Raw genomic sequence first — 21,428 nt, 5'->3', positions numbered from 1 at the left:
GATCTGAGTTCTAGAAAATGGGTTAAGATAATAGTTTGTAGACTCTCTACAGGGGAAATAGGACTGAGACAGTAGCGGTAGCAGCGTGAGCACAACACTTCAAAAATTCGATTAAACTTCCACAGTCTTGGACAAACATCTTTATTTAAGAAATCCAATAAATAGATGGGGTTAAAAAATTATGGTAGCAACTTCACACAAGGGTATGAGACCAAACTTAGAACTACTTGCTCAAGTTATTCAGGACAGAACAAAATTAAATGCTCACAATTAGCACAGAAAATATCTGGTTATAGTACTTGTTTTTAAACGGATATTTATTAGTTTACAGTAAGATCCCACTTGTTATAGACCACTCCCCATCCCCTTGGTGTACAGCCTAAAAAAGTGAAGAATGCAAATGCTAATGTAATCTAAACTTTCTTGTTTACAATTCCAGAATTACAACTTTTTACTGGTATAACTACCAGCAGGTTCACTTACTTTAGTTTACTGTCGGAGGGAAAGGCAATATAAGAACATAACCTGTCACTTTGGTCCCAGCCTCCCATTTTACAAACATGGATCCAGGATTCTGGATTTATAGCGGCATCACTTTGACAGGCAGGCCTGTGGCATTTGGCACTGCAAACGCTGTTTGCTCCGGCTTCTTGGGGAGTGCTGTGTATACTGCCTATATGGTTTTATAACAATATCTCTAGATGTGCAGAAGCCCATGTACATGCTATCGACTTCAGTCCATACTGCAGAAACTTCCAGTTTTCAATCTGTCTACCAAAATCTTGACAATGACATTTGGTTCTGAATTGTGACAACAAGATCAAGCTATCGTTTTTTTTAATATTTTATTTTTTTTAAAGATTTATTTATTTGAGAGAGTGAGAGAGAGAGCACATGAGAGGGGGGAGGATCAGAGGGAGAAGCAGACTCCCCGCTGAGCAGGGAGCCCGATGCGGGACTCGATCCCGGGACTCCAGGATCATGACCTGAGCCGAAGGCAGTTGCTTAACCAACTGAGCCGTCCAGGCACCCCAAGATCAAGCTATCTGAATGAGTAAAGTCAAAAGCTCATTCTGAATTTTTAGAAGAAAGATATTTCCAAGGTTATAGAGAGTTTATAAATAACACTGTTCACAAGCAAATATTGATCTGTTGATAATCATTAGAAACTCAATATACTGTTTTGAAATAGTAAGGAATTTCACTAGGTTTAGATGAATTTAGACTACAAGTAAAACTTTTCCAGGCTGTTTAGTCAAGTTACTTACAACATACACATTCCTGAGAATACCCCATTGTAGTGACATTGTTTATTTCCAAATTTTTCCACATTCAACTTAAAAGGTGTCTCTTCCCAAGAAACTGAACTTTTCTGTCAAATGCGCTTGATCGAATAGGAGAATTGGGTTCATAAAATGGATTCATTGCAAACTAGGAAAGAAGAAGGTATTAGTAAGCTTGTCAAAGTACAAAGACTGACAAATCATAGATCTCTAGAAGGAAATTATTTTAAAGTTCTAAAATCATCAAAGACATCTAAAAGTCTGAAGACCCATTTTTAAGTTTCAACAAAAATGTTCCACTGTTAAATAGTAATGACCCCTTGAGATTTTTGTCTTAGTGTTTTAGTTTTGAGAACTACCTGTGGCAAAACTAATGGTGGTATGATAAGTGTTGCTTATGTAAGCTAAATGAACTTTCAGGATTCACCCTTTATGTGAAATACTAATCTACTCACATTAATTATAAATGTATGGACTTATCTGTAAGGCCCTTTGGCTAAAACTGAAAATCCACCATATGCTCGTAAAGAAGTTATACCCCGTTGCTGCTATATTAAATGACCCTTATGTAGTAATTTTTTTGACAATCAGGTTTTTAATACTGTCCTTTAACACAGGCTGAGTGATCACGTTCTTAAATAGTATAATGAGTGTATCATAACATATGTGAGAAAACTGTCAGACTGAATCACTAATAAGAAAAAGGAGTTAACCAGTTTTTAAACCTTAATTTACTTGATGTTGTCTATCTTAAAAAGACATAACATTTTTATTTGCTAATTCTGACTAGGAATATGAACCGTGCTGATATGGACAAAAAATCTTGTCTAAATACAGAACATTGAAAATTAATTAAGAACATACTGTTAGCACTGCAGTTTAACCACAGACATCCTATGTCTAGTTTATTTTTTCTAAATATCAAGAAATGTGAGTGGCACCATTCTCCTTGAGGGACCATTTGGTAAACTTCCTGACAATTTATGATCTATAATCATTGCACTGGTAACTGGTTTGCATTGTAACTCGTAAGTAGATGGAGCATATTTTAGATTAAAATTATGCAGCAATTTCCCTTATGTAGCCTGCTTCCTTCTCTTTTTAGGGTTCCCTAATAAAATCAACGATATGTGCGCCAAAAGGGGGAAACTGAAACCAGTTTAAAAACAACTACCATGAGTTCTGTCCTAAATACATATGAGCCTGGCAGTGAAGACTTGCCTGATGAGGGAGTTTCCAGGGATCGGTCTGACTGGGGAGGGCCTGGTCTAAGATGAAAACTGCAGTACAAGGGAGTTACTGCAACAGGCCAATTTCCTGTCAAAGTCGGAATCCCTTTTTACAGTCAGATTTAAAAAGTTATGGAACATACCATACCTTTATGTATAAATCATAGACATCAGTAAAGAAGTTCTTTATTCCATCTTCTTGCCTTATTTTTTTTTAAGATTTTATTTATTAGAGAGAGAATGAGAGATAGCACGAGAGGGAAGAGGGTCAGAGGGAGAAGCAGACTCCCTGCTGAGCAGGGAGCCCGATATGGGACTCGATCCCGGGACTCCAGGATCATGACCTGAGCCGAAGGCAGTCGCTTAACCAACTGAGCCACCCAGGCTTATGTCATGAAGCATAATAAATCTCATATGTGAAAGAATTAAGGTATAATCTTAATAGAAATCAAAAATGAAAAGTAGGTGATACGATATCCTTCAAATGAGTCACATGCATTATATTTTGTGATGGAAAAGCTGCATACATAAACTGGGTTTGAAGTTAGGTAACTTTTATCTTAAAGATGACATAATCATTCTAAAGTTAGAGAGTTACTACAAAATAAAGTAAAATCAATCTAATGGTTCAGATTAAACTTAGTTTTATTTGAGACTTGGTTCTAAAAGTATCTGTTAAACAAAATTATCTGTTAAGCAAGATAAACAAAAATTCTTCCCCTAAAAAAAAATAAAAGTAGCCTCGTAAATGGCAGTTTTTACCTGACACATTGAAGTCCACAGACTCAGTCTGGCATGTATGTCCCATGTTGTTCTAGTCTGTTACCCCAACTTTTAGTTAGAGATCTTTATTTAAAAGATAAGGATATGACCTGCAGTAACAAATGCTGAAACAAACCACTCATTGAACTTGTCCACAGTTTTCAAGTACATGTTGTTGGACAGCCACATGTTCTCATCTACGAGGTCAAGAGCGGCATGAGCTATGAACTGGTTCAGACGACGATGATCATCCTAGATGACAATGTGAGTAGCACCAGATTAACATTTCCGGACAGCATCAAGAACACCAACATTTCATTCTGGAAATTCTGTATGTAGTCTTCTTGGGGGTTGCGGGGGCATCTTCTGCTTTTACTTCATTTATTACTGTGATGGGACTTAGGAAAGATCTTAAGTGTTTTCACATCATATTCTTTTCAATTTGCTATCTAAAACTCAACAAATAGAAGCAACCAATTAAGTGAAATGTGTTCAAGAAACTATATAGATTATTTAATTTTGCAAGAAGGAAGTTACCAACCATTTAAGCGTGTGAAGAAAGAACAGTAGGTAGAAAAAGATTCTGCTTTAAAGACACTCATATCTTTTAGAGGAGGACGTGAAAAAATACGTAAGTGGTTATGGCTAATGGACAGCACTTCAGGTAGGCTGGAGAGCGACACAGAAGTGACGTTGGCATGGGTCTCAGGGTCAGCAGGGGAAAAGGGCAGGGAAGGCCGTGGGGCACAGTGACACTTGGTGAGCAGTGGAGACAGCTGAGAAGGTGGCACTCTTCTGGCACTCACTCTGGCCTGGCGTAGGCCTCTTTCAGGTGAATGGAGTTTACGTGACAGGGGGACCTGGGAGTGGCAGGCCATACTCAGCCCCAGCTGTGAGTAGTCACCTGTCTCAGCAGCAGGAGACAGTCCTGTCAGAGCTGAGTGTCTGTTTCGTGGGCTTAACCGGAGGTGGGACTGTCCCACCATAACGTGCAGAGGGAATTCATAACCTGGAACAGTCTTCCTCCTGTAGAATTCTTTATTTCAAAATAAACTTTTCAAAGAACACTTCTGTCACAGGTTCAACTGAATTCTTGGTGTTGAGGTCCTAACCACCCCCGACCCTGCCCAGGACCTCCAAATGTGGCCTTCTTTGGAAAGAGGGTCGTTGCAGCTGTCGTTAGCACGCTAGAGGAGGATGGCCCCTAATCCAGTATCACTGGTGTATGTATAAAAGAGGGGAATTTAGAGACAGACACACACACGGCGAGAATGCCACATGAAGACTGGAGTTCTGCTGCCACAAGCCAGGGAACTACCAGAAGCTAGGAGAGAGGCCTGGAACAGATTTTCCCCTAGCACCTTCACAGGGGGCCTGGCCCTGCTGACATGTTCTTGGACTTCTGGCCTCCAGGCCGGTGAGACAATGCGCTGCTTTTACTCTAAGCCACCTGGTTTGTGGTGCTCTGTTATGACAGCCCTGGGAAAGGCAACTTAATATGACCTCCTTGCTGCGGAGGCTATTCCTGTGACAGGGCTGGAGGAAGGCTGCCAGTGGCCTTGCACAGCTCAAGCATGTTTACTCCACTCACATCATCATGACGAAGCTAATTTAATCCCTAGAGAAATCGATGTGTTTTGTGTCTGGCTTACAGCAGTGTTTTCCATCACTTCACATGGATGATCAATCATGAGATTAGAAGAAAAATGTAGAAATGCTTTAAGGTGAGTGGTAGCAGCAGAAAGAACTAAGGTCAAGTCACGCCACAAAGTGTTTTTATGTGCACAGCTTTGCCTACCACAAGTCCACAGGAACTATGTAAGTAGCCCTGTACCACAAAGCAACCACTGCTACAGAGATGGCTCGGTACAAAGTTTTAATGAGCAGCGGGCTCATAGGAATGTGGGAAAATAATGTAGTAACCACCACCTGATAGATAATACCTTAACCACATTTCTATCTTATTTTCGTGGCAAGATTTAAATAGTTGAAAAGCATCACACACTGGACATTATGCGCTACAATTAATTTCAAAAATCAATTCTTAAGGGACATTAAAGCTTATTTTGGAGTTAGGAGAAACACAGCATAACTTTTTATTAGCAACATGAACCAGTACAGAAAGATGGAAGGGCCCCAGGTATTCTCATCTCAAGACTATATGTTTACTCTGAGTGGTATGTTCTTGAACCAAGCTTGTTTTTCTGGAACCATTACTGGCAACAAGGAAGTTGGGTGGTGTCACTGGGGAGAACAGCATGAGGGCACCGCCCAGCTGGTAGGTGGTGCAGAAGGTCACTGAAAACTGCTACAGTCTCAGGGGCAGTGGGACACGGAAGCAAGGGTCTCTTTTAACCCTCCCAGGTGTAAATGGCCCTACTATGTATGGCCTGATGAAAAATGTAATTCCCTTGGACAGAATGGGCTCTCATGGCATCTCCAGTCAGTAACAACTGTTCTTCCGGTCCCACAACAGGTAGACTATGTTTCTATGTGCTCAGGGAGCAGCTTTTCAGAATGGGTGACACAGTGAACTACGTATCAGAGAAGAGACCCAGAGCATCCTGCTAGTATGTGCCAAGTGTGAGCTGAATCAAAGGATGAGTCAACAACTCAGAGGATGTTCCCTGGCTGGCTTCTATCAACCTGTGGGACTGCAGAGCAAGCCTTGTTTAATTGCAGTGGATTCCAGTTACCTCATCTGTCCAGATCTCTTCCAGCTGTAAAATCATGCCACACCATTATCATTACAACAGCATAACAATTCTTACAGAATTTTTTAAGGTTCCATACGCACTTTGGATTCTGCTTTCCCAGCTGGCAAAATTCCATTTCAAAAACTGGATTATCATGGTGGCCCAGAATTACAAAGTAGAAGCTTCCAGACATTGTCTTCAATATATAGCTAATTAAATGAAAATAACACATATTTTTAGCACACCATACTGAAAATGAGAAATGGTTAACAAGAAGTCTAGAATTCATTTTTTTACTTAAACCTGACATTGTAGAAGGAGACCATTAAGCTTGTCATGTTTTCCAGTACACTGCCATAGACAAACGGCTTTGGGACTATACAGATTATGTCTGTGATATGTCCTGTGGAATCCAGTACTTTATTTTCATAGGGAAACTGGAAGACCTCTAATACAAAATCATTAAAACAACATTCTCATGACCTGAAAGTCTGGAACATTCAGAGTAAGCTGGGCCAAACTTGGACTGGGCCAGTTAGCATTATTAGCACTAACACTGGGAAAAATTAATAAAGGTGCTGATTTTGTCTTCTTCCTACCGGAACAATGTATGCTATAAATCTCAGTCTCTGCAAACGCAAGAGCCTATGACATGCCTCCTCAAACAACATTCATAAGGAAGACATGGGGCTCCTGGCTGGCTCAGTCGGTGGCGTGTGTGACTCTTGATGTTGGGATTGTGAGTTCAAGCCCCATGTTGGATATAGAGATTACTTAAAACAATAAAATCTTAAAAAATAAGGAAGACACAATTTTGTATTCTAGAAAAGATGGAAGAAATCATAATCCAAAAAGACATTTGAGGCATTAAGAAGTCTTAGAACTGGTGTTCATAGGTTTGCTAAGGAAATGAAAGTGTTGGGGTGGGAGGGCTTGGGGCAGGGGATCAGGGATTCTGTGGCTTTTAGCACAGATGGGTGGAAGGATTTATGTATGTATTTATGTACTTTTAGCACAGGGTCTTTGGAATCAGACAAAGCTAGGCTCAGGTCTAGCCCCGCCACTTACTAGTAACCTGATTACAGGCACTGGTCCTTAAACTCCCATTGTCAGTTTCCTCCTCGGTGAAATCGAGGTAGCCATCACAGATCCCTTATGGGGACCTTGAGGATTATACAACCTAATGCATGTGAAACACCAGGCACAGTATCTGGCTCAGAGGAGGTGCTCAGCACACGTTCTCTCGAACAACACGGAGGAGCATACACACACGGAGATGTGCTGACTCTTAAGGCCTCCACATGGGGCAGCCTCTTGGTTCACTGAGAGTATACCATCTCAGGGAAGGTATAATGAGGTGTGTCAGAGCCCAGGGCTCATCAAGCCTCACTGGGACTTCTGCTGAATCACACTGAACATCAGAAAATTCGAAATTGTTTCCTAATGAATACAACCTTCATTGTTAAGGAAATCAAGGCACTGCTGGCATTTTGAACTCTGGAACTGGGAGGCCCATGACTGGAAAAAAGGCAAATAGGACGTTCTTCTGGCATGATGAGGTAAATAGAATTTAAAATGTTCTTCGGGGCAGGCGTTGGCACACTGCAGCCTGCAGGCCAGATCTGGCCTTGTCCATCCTTGTATTGTTGCTGAAGGCTGCCTTTGCCCGACACCAAAATGACAGTTGGGCAGCTGCGACAGAGACCATCTGATCCTTTACAGGAAAGTCTTAGGGGAAAGATGGGGGAAAAGGCCCAAATAGTAAAACTGGGTAACAAGACAGGCAGGAATGTTATGAAAGCTCTGCAAAACAAGGAGAATTAGCAACAATTCTCAAGATTGAAAGAAATTTTCAAGGGGCAGAGGGATGGGAACTTTAAATTTGAACAAAGTCGACAATGACGTCATTAATTGGAATAGGAGTTTGTAGCTGGAGTTTGCCAAGGGAAGGGTTTAACTTCTTCAGCACAAAACATTTAAGAAGCAGCAGAAAACAATACCCATCTAAGGAAGATAACCCTCGTTCCGGTGCCTGCATAGTGTCAGTACAGGGTGAGGATAAACAGAAAGGGAACCAAGGAAACACCACATAAAGGTTAGGTCATAGACGCTACAGCTGGACAGAACTTGAACTGCCAGTAATTTGATTTCACAGCAGCTGAAGGAGTAATTCTACTATTCGATTCTACAGGCAAAACTGGAAGGTGAAGTGGAAGAAATGGAAATCTTGGGAGAATACAACCACATGGTCTCAGGAAGGGAATGTCTACAATTATTTAATATTTGAGGTTTATTATGCCAAGGTGGTAGGCAAAGATGAGACACACTTTAGAATTCTGTGCTGTCTGGGGGCACCTGGGTGGCTCAGTCGGTTAAGCGTCTGCCTTCCGCTCGGGTCATGATCCCAGGGTGCTGGGATCGAGCCCTGCATCGGGCTCCCTGCTCAGCGGGAAGCCTGCTTCTCCCTCTCCCACGCCCCTGCTTGTGTTTCCTCTCTCGCTGTGTCTCTGTCAAATGAATAAATAAAATCTTTCAAAAAAGGGGGGGGGGCATTAAGCATCTGCCTTCGGCTCAGGTCATGATCCCAGAGTCCTGGGATCGAGGCCCATATCGGGCTCCCTGCTTCGCGGGAAGCCTGCTTCTCCCTCCCCCACTGCCCCTGTTTGTGTTCCCGCTCTCACTGTGTCTCTCCCTGTCAAATAAATAAAATCTTTAAAAAAAAAAATTCTGTGCTGTCTGATACACTCAACATTCTGTGAGGAGGGAAACGTTCTATATCTGCACTGTCCAATGTAGTAGCCACTGGTGGCTATTGTGCCCGCAGAACTGAATTTTTAACTTTATTTTCGTTAAATTTACATAGCCAGATGTGCTTACTGGCTACTGTATTGGAGAGTACTTACTGGCTACTGTATTGGAGAGTACTGTATTGGACAGTGGCTACTGTATTGGCTCTGTAACAATGATTTGAAACTTTTTAAGTCCTGCAACCTCTTCTACCTTCCCTGTATCCACAAAGCCAGTGTTACTTAGTACTCCGGTCTGTGATGCAAATGAAGCAACTGTGGTGTTTGTGTGAGCTTGAGCGTGTGTGTGTCTGCTCAATTTCCCCATTACCTAAAATAGGGGTCCTTCAAGCATCTCCTAAGAAGACTAGGTCTCCAGGTGTGGAGGAGATGGCTACACGGAACTTGGCAATGGATTAAACTGGGGAGCTGAGAAAGAGGGAAGAATCAAGGATGCTTCCAAATGCCTGACTGAGGTGATCAAGCAGAATATCAAGATGAGTCTATTCACCAAGAAAGGAAATAAGGGGAAAAAGAGGGATGAAATGAACACGTCAATTTTAAACATGTGGTGGTAGCCAGAATTGCACGCCCCGCCCTGTCCACGTCCTGATCTTGAAAACCTGTGAATGTTAATTTCCTGGCTGAGGGGAATTAAAGCTGCAGATGGAACTGAGGTTTCTCACCAGCTGACCTTACGACAGGGAGAGGAGCCTGGACTAGCCAGGTGGGCCCAATATAATTACAAAGGTCTTTAAAAGTGGAAGAGAGAGGCCCCAAGAAAGGTCAGAAGGAAGTGCACGACAGAAGGGGGTGGGGGCGTCACGGAGATGCCGCACGGCCAGTGTTGGAAAGGGAAGAAAGGACCAGAAGCCGAGCGGCCTCTAGAAGCTGGAAAGTACAAAGAAACTGATTCTTCCTGACAACCTCCAGAAGGGAACACAGCCCTCCTGGTACCTGGATTCCGGCCCAGTGAGACCCGTGACAGTGTCTATGCCACAGACGTGTAAGGTAATACGTTTGTGTTGTTTAAGCCCCTCAACTTTGTTAGAGCAGCAGACAACACACACGTCAGAGCTGAAAAAGCTGCAGGAGTGAGAAAAAAGGAAACACTCAGAGTGCTCACAGAAGGTAGGTGCGTTCTGGAGGCAGACTGAGGACAAGGGGAGTGCACTTAGCACGGGACAAGTTTCAGAGCACTGTAGAAGGCCGGAAGGAGGGGAAGGGGGACGCTACCTGCGGGTAATCGTTTTTCTTTCCCAGCATGCCTCCTAAGGCCCAGTACAGAATAAGTGCTCCACGCTTGGGGAATGGAACTGCGGGGGGCGGGGGGGGGGGGCGGGGGGCAATAGCTGGGACAGGGTCGGGTGCAGCTGGAACACAGGAATGAGAGGCATGCTGGGATTAGCCTCAACACAGAAAAGAACCTTCTGAAGGTTCTAGTGCTGAGGCCCTCACGGTCTCTGAGGCCTGACTAATGAAGTCTGTGAGCAAACAATTAACAGCACCTTTGTGAGAAGGTGGAGTTTAGGTGCTTATGAAGAAACTCCACAAGAAGAGACTGGAATTGTTGACTGAAGGGAGGGGAGCCAGGACTCTCACCTGGGATGAAAACAGCTGCTGTCCCTGATGGCTAGGTGATTTGAGCTGCTTGAGAGAGAAGGCGAGCGACCACTAAAGAAATCAACGGGTGATAGAGGAGCTCTGGACTACCTTGAACTGAAAGAGGGCACTAACTAGTAATGAACACAAAAATGAGACCACATCTCTGTGAGGCTGGCATGAGAAGGGCAAAAGCACAAAATGAATGGAAATGTGTGAAATTAAGTTAAAAGCCTTCTTAGACTACAAGAAAAAGGGGAGAAAGGTCACCTGGTACATAAGAGGATGCAGATCTGCTGAACTTCAGTTTTCTCAGAGAGCATGATTTTTCTAATAGGAAGTGTGACAAAATTAGGTGGGCTGTGAACCTCAAGACAGGTATATTAAAAAAAAAGACATCTCAATAAATACAGGCCTTCAAGTCTTAGCAAATTTATATCTTCAATTAACAAATGTGATTGTATACTAATCAGTGACATGGGAAATCTCAGGAACAAAAGAGTCAAACCATCTGAGATAGGTAAGTGTTAATATTTTCAGAAACAAAGGCTTATCTTCTGTAACTGGGTACTTTTGGAATAGACTAAAACACTCGTTTTGTTGAGTGAGGGACCACGCCTACCTGACTTGAATGTCAATGCCCCAAGAACTTAAAGTTGTACAAGTCAGTTGACAGCATAGGGTCTTTAGGGAACCGCTGAGCGTGACCTTAACCTAGTCCAGCTCAACATTTTGAATGCTTAGGAGCGGGACAATTTATCACATTCAAGGATAACATGCTCAGGCAGCGAATAAACTGGAAGGCAACACTAAGGATTCAAAAACCCCCTACAGGTCAAGAGAATTGAAGTGAAATGACAGAATTTAAGAGAGTGCAAAAAAAAAAAAAAAAAAAAATCCCGTACTTAAAACCAAAACAAACAACTGTACAATAGGAGAGAAACCTAGGTTAAGAGCAGTTCATCTACAAGGACCCAAAAGTTTACATTTATTGCAACAAGCTCAATTAGGGGCAGTAGTCTGATACAGTAATCCAAAAAGCTAATGCCAATTTTAGGCTGCATTAAGACCATGTCCTTTTAACTAATCACATCTCCAGGGAACATACTTCTGGGAATCTCATTTTAAAAGGATCAATAACTCGGAACTGTGTGTTTGTAAGGAATGCTCTGGAAAGAAGAGCTACTGAAGGAACGGAGGATGTTTAAACTGGGGAAGACCTTTCTGGGGGTGGGGAGTGAGATACAGCAGGATCTTACCTTCAAATATAATGTATGCTGTCTAATGGAAAAGGGATTTGACTAGGGATGGCAAATGGGTTATCGCTGGTGAGCCAGTTCTAAACAGCGGTAGTGACTGCCAGGACCTGGTGCTGATAAAGGCTGAGACAAGAAAGATCTGTAGCAGGAAAGATGGCTGTGATCGAAGGGCAGTACCTACGTGGGTCCCAAATATTTAACTCTGGGCTAGACAGACTTATTCCAAGCCGCCCAGAGGACAAGCTTAGGGCTGCTCCTTTGAGGTTACATGGAGACTTATTCGAGACAATGTTACCAAGCACTTTGTTACAAACTATCAGGCTGCCTGTGAGAGGACCAATCCCCTCCCCTCACAGGACAGGGCCCACGAAGAATTACCCAGCTCCAAATGACAACAGCACGGCCCTTTAAAAAAACCCCGAGTTACCCGAATGGCCTATGAAAGGCAAAATGAAGCAAAGGTCCTGAGCTGGCCGACGTCTGCAGGATGAAACGCGATGGGCACTGGCCGAGTGGCCTGGGATGAGATCAGCCGAACAGGGACTGGCCAGGTCCGATCCGGCTGCCCCCGGGCCGGCTGGAGAGACTGGGCCAAAACCCGCGTCACGCGGGGCCCGGAACGTCCCCTGGAGTTCCCGCCCCCCTACTCACTCCATCTCCTACCTGCAGGGAGCGGCCGACAGTGGAAACAGCCAGTCACTTCCCCCCGCAGACCCGCGCTTGGCAGCCTCTGTCAGAACTCCCCGAGCAATCCTCGCGAGAATCCGCCGTTGAGATCACGCGAGAGCTGGGAGGAGCTTCCGGCCAGAGGACTGCGCAGCCAAGCGCGTGCGCCCTGGTACTCCCGAGCAGGGCGGTTAGGTTTGGCGGGCGGGGAAGGGCGGGGAAGGGCGGGGAAGGGCGGGATCAACGCTCAGCCCGGCGAATTCCCGGTCGTACCTGGTTTTCTCGTGTTGCCTCACTACCGGTCCCCGCCCTCCAGCCGCGTGGGAAAGTCGCGTGTGGACCACGACCCCGCCTACCCATCAGAACCGTTGAGAAAGGCAATGCGAGTCTGCTAGAGTTCCTAGTTGAGAAGCAGTGTTCAGCTCTCTTGTTCTTCCCGACTGGCCCCCAGGCAGAGACGGGGCTCTGAAGGCCGGGATTCCCCTTTGTCCTGAGCCTGTAGCTCGGGCTGGGTGTTAACTCGGGCCAAGGCAGGACCGGCTGGGCGAAGTCGGCGGCAGGGGAAGCTGACAGCCGATGGCTCAGGTAGATACACTGGCCCCTCCTCAGGGACCCGTGGAAACGTAACCTCTTGTTTGTTTTCGTTATAGTTTCTTTAACCCTGCCCAGCCTCTTCGGGTTTCCCTGGAGGCCACTGGTCTGTTTTCAGAAATTCATGGTCCATGTGCCCGCCGGGTAACCCGTAACCATTTTTTCTTCCAGTCCACTATGCCCCCCAAATCTGACGTGTTGAGTCAAGATGAACTGCGAAAAAAGCTATACCAGACGTTTAAGGATCGGGGTATACTGGACACGCTCAAGGTATCCGTTTTAGCCATATCTTTTACATAACTTTTACAAGTTAACCTGTAACGGGCAGTCCATATTTAAATACACCCAGGTCTTGGCTTTTAAAAAACAGTATGACGTAGATTGTGTTGGTAAGTTACATTTTTATGTTCCTGTGTAACTCTTTGTAATGGAATACGGAAGACTTAAATGGTTTGGAGTTTGGTCTTAAAAGAGCATATTCAAATAATAGGTTTATTGGACTGATACTAAGGTAGTAGTGGCTAGCTCTATAAAGTGAACACATTCTAATAAAGTTGGACTTGGTTTATAAATCTGGCTTGCAAGTCCTGAATTAGTAAGTGGTTTCGTAATAGTACGCGCTTTTGGAATGAAAGGAATTGACACCATATAGAAAACATTAGGTGTACTACTTACCATAGAATAATTTGGGGAATGCGAAATTTCTTCCTTAAAACGTATTGAAATGTATAAATATTTGGGCAGCAAATATTAGTACATATTATATGAAGGAGTAGGATTAGCTCACATGTTTTCATTACTGTATACATTTCAAAAGTCTATTTTATATTTAAAATGTTAAATTAAGGGGGCACCTGGGTGGCTCAGTCCCTTGAGCCTGCAATTACTGGTTTCAGCTCAGGTCATGATCAGGGTTGCGGACTCAGCCCTTGACCAGCTGGGGGTGGGGTCTACTTAAGATTCTGTCTTTCCTTCTCCCTCTGCCCCTCCCCCCCTTAAAAAACAAGGAAAAGCGAGCTTCTTAAAAAATTTTCCTCCCTCTCCCATTGTTTTGGTAACTTAAACCTTGAGATTAATCTGAAAAATCTAGAAAAACATGGAGAAACATCGCTAATACAGCCACTAATTGACATAAGTGTATTTTTTTTTTTTTTAAACTAATCTCCATACCCAATGCAGGGCTTGAACCCACAACCTGGAGACCCGGAGTCCCACACTCCACTGACTGAGCCAGCCAGACACCCCTCCTTTTTAATCTGAGATTATGTGGTCAGCATTTTCCTGTGTCCTTTAAAGTTCCTTGAAATCCTCATTTTCAATGGCACTGGGCTTGTCTTTGAATGTATGGGTAATTTTATGTAACAGTCCCCTGTTGAAGATTCAGATTATACCCAGGTCTACACGTTCCTTCAATTGCATCTCTCACTTTTTGCCTGGGATGGGTTAAGTGACATTACTGAACCAAAAGCCTGAGCTTTTATTCCTTAAAGATTTTATTAGAGAGAGCACGAGCAGGGGGAGGGGCAGAGGGGGTGGGAGAAGCACTCTCCCCGCTGAGCTTGGAGCCCTATTGGGCTCCATCCCAGGAACCTGAGATCCCGACCCAGGCTGAAGTCACATGCTTAACTGACTGAGCCACCCAAGGCCTAAGCTTCAAGGCTCTCAGTATATGGGTCTTGTTCTAGCAAGATTGTAATAGTGTGTATTCCACCAGCAATTTGATAATACTTATCTCTCCACTGATATTATCATGACATTTTTTAAAACATGGGAAAACCCTTTACTATTCCTTTGATTATTAATGGGGTTGTACATATTTTCTGGCCATTTGTATGTTTTCTGTGGATTGGCAGTTTATGTTCTTTGCCCATTTCCCCCTCCCACCCAGCAGTGTTTTATTAATGTATAAGATTTCTTTTAATAGAAACTTAATTTCTTTTCCAATTTTGCAGCCATACTTTATCTTGGTGTTCAGTTTTAATTTGGTTCTAAAAATACTGCTGTACATTTTTAATAGGGTCAAATCTCTTGGTGGTTTTTTGCTAATTATTCTCAGTTCTTTAAGAGAACAAGTATTCACTTTTTATGTTTTAAAAAGGCCTTATTTTTTTACAGTTAACTCTTTAACTCGCTTGGAATTAATTGTAGTGTATAATGCATTAATATGCTTTCTAATGTGGAATGGTCCTTGGATTCCTGGCCATGGCGTATTTTCTTTTACTGTCTTCTGAATTAGATTTGAGAGTGTTTCATTTGTAGTCACAAATGATACTGATGTATCCTTATCCTTCTTAAGCTGCCCTTGTTTGGGTTTGGTATCAGGATTTTGCTAGTTTTGTTCACTTTACAAATGTGTATCTTCTAGAGAAATATTGTTTCCTTTTGCGGCTGGCTCTTCAATTCTGTTATTCCAGCCTTACCAGTGGCAAGACAGATTTTTACTTACTAAGTTGGAGCTAATTTTTGTTTTCTCAGTTCAGTGACGATGGCCTGAGTGAGTTTTAATTTTTAAAATTCATTGACTTTTTTAATGGCCTAATTAACATTCTGTTTGGGTGTTTGAAAAGACTTTCTGGTGCAGTACAAAGTCCAGTATCTATTAAATGGAGTTTATCAAGTCTTTTTCCTTATTTTGAGTCTACTCTTAATGTCTGAGAGAGTTGTGCTTTGGATGCACAAGTCTCTTCTCTCCCAGTTCCCCTCCCCACCCACAATAATTGTACTTATTTCTGTTTTAGGAACATTAATTCTGAATGGATTTCCCTTATTTTTTTACATTGGCTGCTGCAGAGCCCCCAGCCAGTTGTGGCATTCCTTCCAGCAAGTGCTGGATGGCTTGCTTTTTGTGTTTGTCGAGCTGGGGATTCATCTGTAAGGTCCTTTGCTTTTTTTTCTACCTTTATTTTCCTTCCTGCTTCTGTCACTCCTCTAAATCTTATCCTGTTTCAGTATTTGTTTGCAAGACACCCTAAGGCATTTTATTAAGCTGGATTTAAATATATTCTTTAGTAGTTACAAATTTAATTAAATCACCTCTAAATTTTACTGGTGGAGAATGCTGTCATATCTCTTGTTTTATTTCAGTTACTGAACTGTACTAGATGAGGCGGGACATGCATATTCTGTTTGTAAATGTCTTTTTTTTTTTTTTAACTTGGGACTTTAGACGTATACTAAGGCCTGGTCTATACTGGTAATTATATACTGTTCTACTCTTGAGCTAAAGGATAGAAGAAAGAAGTATAACAAGAACTCCATTCGTTTCTCTTGCTTGTATTCTATTAGTATGAATTCATTAGATATCATTTACTGCTGAACCCCATGAATCTAGGCAGTGCAGTCTTAAGCTCAGCCCAGTTGTATGTTTCCAGATGATATGCAAAATAGACTAGAACAAATACCCGGTAGTCTGAGTAATTTAGGGAATTTTGTTAAAACCCAGATGAATAATGCTAGTGTTATAACCTTGAGAAAATGACCCACTTTGAACTGTAATTTCTCACTTATAAAATGTGAGAAAATTATTATACTTCAATGTCTTGAGATGTAAATACTGTATGCAAAAGTACATCTTAATATGTTTTTGGGTTTACCGATTTCTCTCTTGCATATGTGATTTCCCTTTTGGGAACCCAATTTTGTTTTGATCAGTATGTCCAATATTTTCATATCCTTCAATAGTCCACAGAGAGGTGAGCAGGGGGCAGAATTGTCTCCTGCACTCGATACCCTGGTGAAAAGCTGCTGAAGGGCTCCTGGGGAAGTGAAGTTAAAGTATACATGCATTCTGGCTATCCACAAGTTAACTTGGAAGTTGGTGAAAACGAGTTTCTTTTTCCAAAACTCAGCAGGCTACTTGTGTCACAGGGTTATCTAGGGAATGGTTCCTAACTTTTGGTCACGGATCCAGAACCATTCTGGAAATAAGGATGCTAATTCATGTGACAAATCTGTATATCTCCAGTGAAACAATGCTGCTGAAAATTTTTTTCTTTCTTGGTTATTTTTGTTTGTGTTTTTGAGCTAGACACAGCTCCGAAACCAGCTGATTCACGAATTGATGCACCCTGTGTTGAGTGGAGAACTGCAGCCCCGGTCCATTTCAGTGGAAGGGAGTGCCCTCTTAATAGGCGCTTCTAACTCTCTAGTGGCAGATCACTTACAAAGATGTGGCTACGAGTATTCACTCTCTGTTTTCTTTCCAGAAAGTGGTTTGGCCAAAGAAAAGGTAAAGTCTTTCCTTTTCTCTTTTTGAATTTTCTATCAACAGCTTTTTTCTGAGATAACAGTAAGTGCTGTATAATAGTGGAGTATTCCTTGGCTAGCGAGGTCCGTTTCTCATTCATCTTTGAATTCACATCATATGTTCTATCACGTAACGAAGGGGAAGTACTGAAGTTGATTGTTTATTGTTATCAATTCCTTGGACTCTCGATTAGTTTTTGGTAAAATTGTGATGTGTAGAATCACTGTTTTGGAGCTAGAATTATCCTCCCATTCTGTGTAGTCTGCTAAGACTCACAGTTGCCTTTTATGTTGAATGTCTGTTGTAAGATTGTCACTGTATTAGGCACACTGCAGATGATGAGGAACCAGTCTCTGGAGAGGTGAAGTACTTTGCTCAAGGTCACATGATTTGTAAATATCAGTGCAGGGCGGTAAATCTAGATCTCTAAAATATGTTCTTCTTACTATGTTAAAGTCTCTTCAGAGATTTCTATTCTTTAGGATTACACAAGAGAAGTGAGGGATACAATAGTTTTTAAAAGTCTATGACATTCTCAAATACTAAAACACCTGTTTTTACCAATTTTCTAATTTATGTTTAACAGTAATGTTGGAGAAATCTAGTCACACTTGATTATTTTAAAGACTGATACAGCAGACTTTGCCTATTTTTTTTAATAGACTTAATTTTTTAGAGCAGTTGAGGTTCAGATCAAAATTGAGCAGAAAGGAGGATATCCCATATGCTCCCTCCTCCCACACATGCACAGCCTCCCCTCCTAGCAACATTTTTTGTTACGTACGTGACTTTTTTTTTTTTGAAAGAGAGAGGCGGGGAGGGGCAGAAAGAGGAAGAGAGAGAATCTTTAGCAGGCTCCATGCCCATTGTGGAGCCCACAGTAGGACTCGATATCACGGCCCTGGGAGCCAAAATCAGGAGTCAGACACTTAACTGACTGAGCCACCCAGGTGCCCCTATTATATACATTTTTGCCATAGAATCTACATTGTCACATCTTATCACCTAAAGTCCGTGGTTTATTTTTATTTATTTTTTAAAAGATTTATTTGAGAGCGAGAGAGAGCAGGAGCAGGGAGAGGGGCAGGAGGAGAAGCAGACTCCCTGCTCAGCAGAGAGCCCGAAATGGGGCTCGATCCCAGGCCCCCAGGACCATGACCTGAGCTGAAGGCAGTTGCTTAACCACCTGAGCCACCCAGGTGCCCCTAAAGTCCATAGTTTAACTCTTGGTGTTCTCTCTATTTTTATTCTTTTTTTTTTTTTTAAAGATTTTATTTATTTATTTGACAGAGAGAGGCAGTGAGAGAGGGAACACAACAGGGGGAGTGGGAAAGGGAGAAGCAGGCTTCCCGCTGAGCAGGGAGCCCCATGCAGGGCTCGATCCCAGGACCCTGAGATCATGACCTGAGCCGAAGGCAGTTGTTTAACCAATTGAGCCACCCAGGTGCCCCTCTCTATTTTTATTCTTTATCTTGTCTATAATTGACTAAAAGTTTCATACTCGGATGTTTTAAGAAAATAAGAACAATGTTAGTATTTGAAAAATTCAAATATGCTGTATTTATTAACAACCAAATTTTATTTATCAACATTAGGAGTTCTTGTTTGGTCCGTCACTCTTTAAATTTTGCTGCTGTTGTTTGTTTGTTTAAAGTAAGCTCTAAGCCCAACGTGGGCTTGAACTCATGACCTCAAGATCAAGAGTCATGTGTTCTACCGACTGAGCCAGCCAGATACCCTGAAGTTTCCAATCATGTTTCTCATAATTTAGCTTATTTGGATGAGTAACAGTCAATAACATAGTGGTTGAAGCAGTAGTTAATACAGTTCACATACTTAAAGGTTTCTACTCTAAAATGCTGTACAGAATATTTTCTATAAAGGAAAACCACTTGAAAGCCTATCCACGTTCTCAGGGTAGGTCTAGTAAATGACAAATATTGTAGTAGAAATAAGAATAGCCGCCCACGGGGCGCCTGGGTGGCTCAGTTGGTTAGGCATCTGCCTTCGGCTCAGGTCATGATTCTGGAGTCCCGGGATTCCCCCTCACCCCATTCGGGCTCCCTGCTCAGTGGGAGTCTGCTTATCCCTCTAATAAATAAATAAAATCTTAAAAAAAAAAAAGGCCACCGAAAATGTTTAAGACTATTTTAGGTATGATTTAGTTATTCGTTGTGGTAAAGGCAGTGAACCTTCAGTTCATTTATATTTTGAAGCAATAGTATTTTAAAAACTATTGCAGTTGAAAGACTCTGGAATTCAGACATGTCTTCACTGGTTCATCAGCTATTTGAGTGTTTGTAATCTATAAGGCATTAACTATTTAGACCTATTAGACCAATTATCTTCATTGTGAAATATTTGGAGGTTAATTATGTGATCAAGAAAAATACTTTATCCTTGTGACTTTAATATGTTTGTTATCAATAGTATAAGAAAGTGCTTCAATTTTATATTAGCATGGTTATAATAGTTTGTAATTTAATCTGAAGCGTGACTCTTAGTCTTCAGAAATGTCCTTTAGCTTTAAACATTGATGTAAAAAATATGTCTAATTTTTTTTTTTAACTTTTCTTTTCCTTAAGGTATTTACTATGCAAGATCTATTACAACTCATTAAAATCAACCCTGAATCCAGTCTCTACAAATCACTGGTAGGATTGTTTAGTTTTTATAACCTGCTTTGGTCTGTTAATTGTAACTGAACAGTTGAATAAAGATAAATATTTTCTTTTAACAGATTTCAGGATTTGATAAAGAAAACAAAGGTAGGAGCCTTCATCTTTGTAGAAAATAGCAACATTTTTGTCATGTACTTTTTCCTGTAAAACTATGAAAGTAATAATACTGAGGGGTATGAGTAGGGAATTTAATATGAATTTGAGTTTCCATGCTGTGACAGTACCTTACCTTTTTATCTAATTTTTTAAGAAGCTTTTATTTAAGTAATCTCTACACCCAACGTGGAGCTTGAAGTCGTGATCCTAAGATCTAGGAGTCACATGCTCCACTGACTGAGCCAGCCAGGCGCCCCAATACCTTACCTTTGAATAAACGGAATAATTCATCCATTTTGACAAATGTAGATCACTTCCCCAAATTTCAGTCTTTCTTAATTGCTCTTAGATACTCAAAAAGCTATAGACAGAAGTTGATAGAACCCTAGAAATGATGTGAAAGCTACATTTTGTTCCCACTGTTGAGACCATTTCCGCACACACAAACTAACAATTTTAAGGCTAGATTTCTTTGTAGCCTAGCTCTCCCCCTCAAGTACAGTTTATAGATCATTAATATTTGCTTAAAAAATTGAAGTATCTGGTCAGTAATAAGTGCTGCATATGTATTTTTTTATTAAGTGTTTATATGAGCCTGATAAATTGCTTTCGTCTTGGCTTTGATAATAACCTTCATAGAGTCCATAACATGCCAGACCATGGGCTAGACTTGACGATGGACCTTGTAGCATGAACTTAAGCTGGTAACTTGCCTGTAATGCATATTCTTTGGGTCTATTTTAAGTAATCTGTAACATTATGTAGTGGCCCTTTTGTGTTGGTGTGCTCCTGGATTTTGTTTGTTGCCAGTATTGCTGCCATCCCCAGTAGGGCATTCATTTAGAACTTAGCATTCAGCAAATATTTGAGTACTTAGTTTCTGCCAACCATTAGTCTGTGACTTAATTGCCTAGTTTCTTGAGAGTAATATTAGCAGAGGATGAGTAAATCAGATCACAAGACATTCTGGAGTGCCTGTAAAGTAGGTCATCCATACTGAACTTCAGTATGGTAAGTGATCCTATATTCAGTATTCCAAGACGGTACTGTCTAATGTAAATTTCCCGTAATGATGGGGATGTCTGTGTCTGTGCTATCGGGTATGGTATCTACTAGCCATGTGTGGCTATTAAACATTTGAAATGTGGCTAGTGTAACTGAACTGACTCTTAAATTTAAATAGCCATACGTGAATAGTGGTTATGACATTGGACAGGGCACAGATCTAAGGTATATAGTGGATATCTGTAGCTTAACTATTCTTTCAGAAGGAAACTTGGGGCCTAAAGGGATATTAAGAAATAATCCACTTATTAGAGGTATTTCACATTATCTTTAAAAATAGTTTTTCACCTTTACACACTGTTTAAATGCTTCTGGTTCAGAAAGACATGTGGTTAACAGCTCTTATCAGCTTCACCCAGCATCCTAGTGTAAGTTCTGAAATTCAGAAAAACTATGCATAGCAGACATGTCAGGCATCCTCATGACAAAATTTGGGTAGAACTCTTGGCTGACACTAAAACAGCTA

At 41.7% G+C, this 21,428-nt stretch overlaps 1 protein-coding gene and 1 long non-coding RNA gene across 11 annotated transcripts in view; one reads left to right on the top strand and one right to left on the bottom strand.

The window, feature by feature from the left end:
• LOC113931451 (OFD1 centriole and centriolar satellite protein) overlaps positions 1-21,428 on the top strand; it is an 84,062-nt gene that overhangs the window by 25,265 nt on the left and 37,369 nt on the right. For 6 of the 10 annotated variants that reach the window (XM_027609424.2, XM_027609425.2, XM_027609426.2 and 3 more), the window contains exons 3-7: positions 3,433-3,538; positions 13,046-13,144; positions 16,902-17,102; positions 19,706-19,774; positions 19,861-19,888. In XM_027609424.2, the coding sequence (XP_027465225.2) occupies positions 3,491-3,538; positions 13,046-13,144; positions 16,902-17,102; positions 19,706-19,774; positions 19,861-19,888 (445 nt within the window). In that variant the 5' untranslated portion in view covers positions 3,433-3,490. Of the gene's footprint in view, positions 1-3,432; positions 3,539-12,515; positions 12,869-13,045; positions 13,145-16,901; positions 17,103-19,705; positions 19,775-19,860; positions 19,889-21,428 lie in introns of those variants that run through there. The other 4 variants (XM_027609427.2, XM_035725911.1, XM_027609429.2 and 1 more) reach the window with 4 other exon arrangements.
• Positions 2,779-12,366, bottom strand: LOC118356622. Its single transcript, XR_004819863.1, has 3 exons — positions 12,281-12,366; positions 6,072-6,179; positions 2,779-3,526 (listed from the first exon to the last, which is right to left on the bottom strand). It is a non-coding gene; the product is annotated as an uncharacterized LOC118356622 (long non-coding RNA).

This window comes from Zalophus californianus, chromosome Y (assembly GCF_009762305.2).
Source record: "Zalophus californianus isolate mZalCal1 chromosome Y, mZalCal1.pri.v2, whole genome shotgun sequence".
In the NCBI taxonomy this organism is placed as follows: domain Eukaryota; kingdom Metazoa; phylum Chordata; class Mammalia; order Carnivora; family Otariidae; genus Zalophus; species Zalophus californianus.
This window is presented reverse-complemented; position numbering and strand designations above follow the sequence as displayed.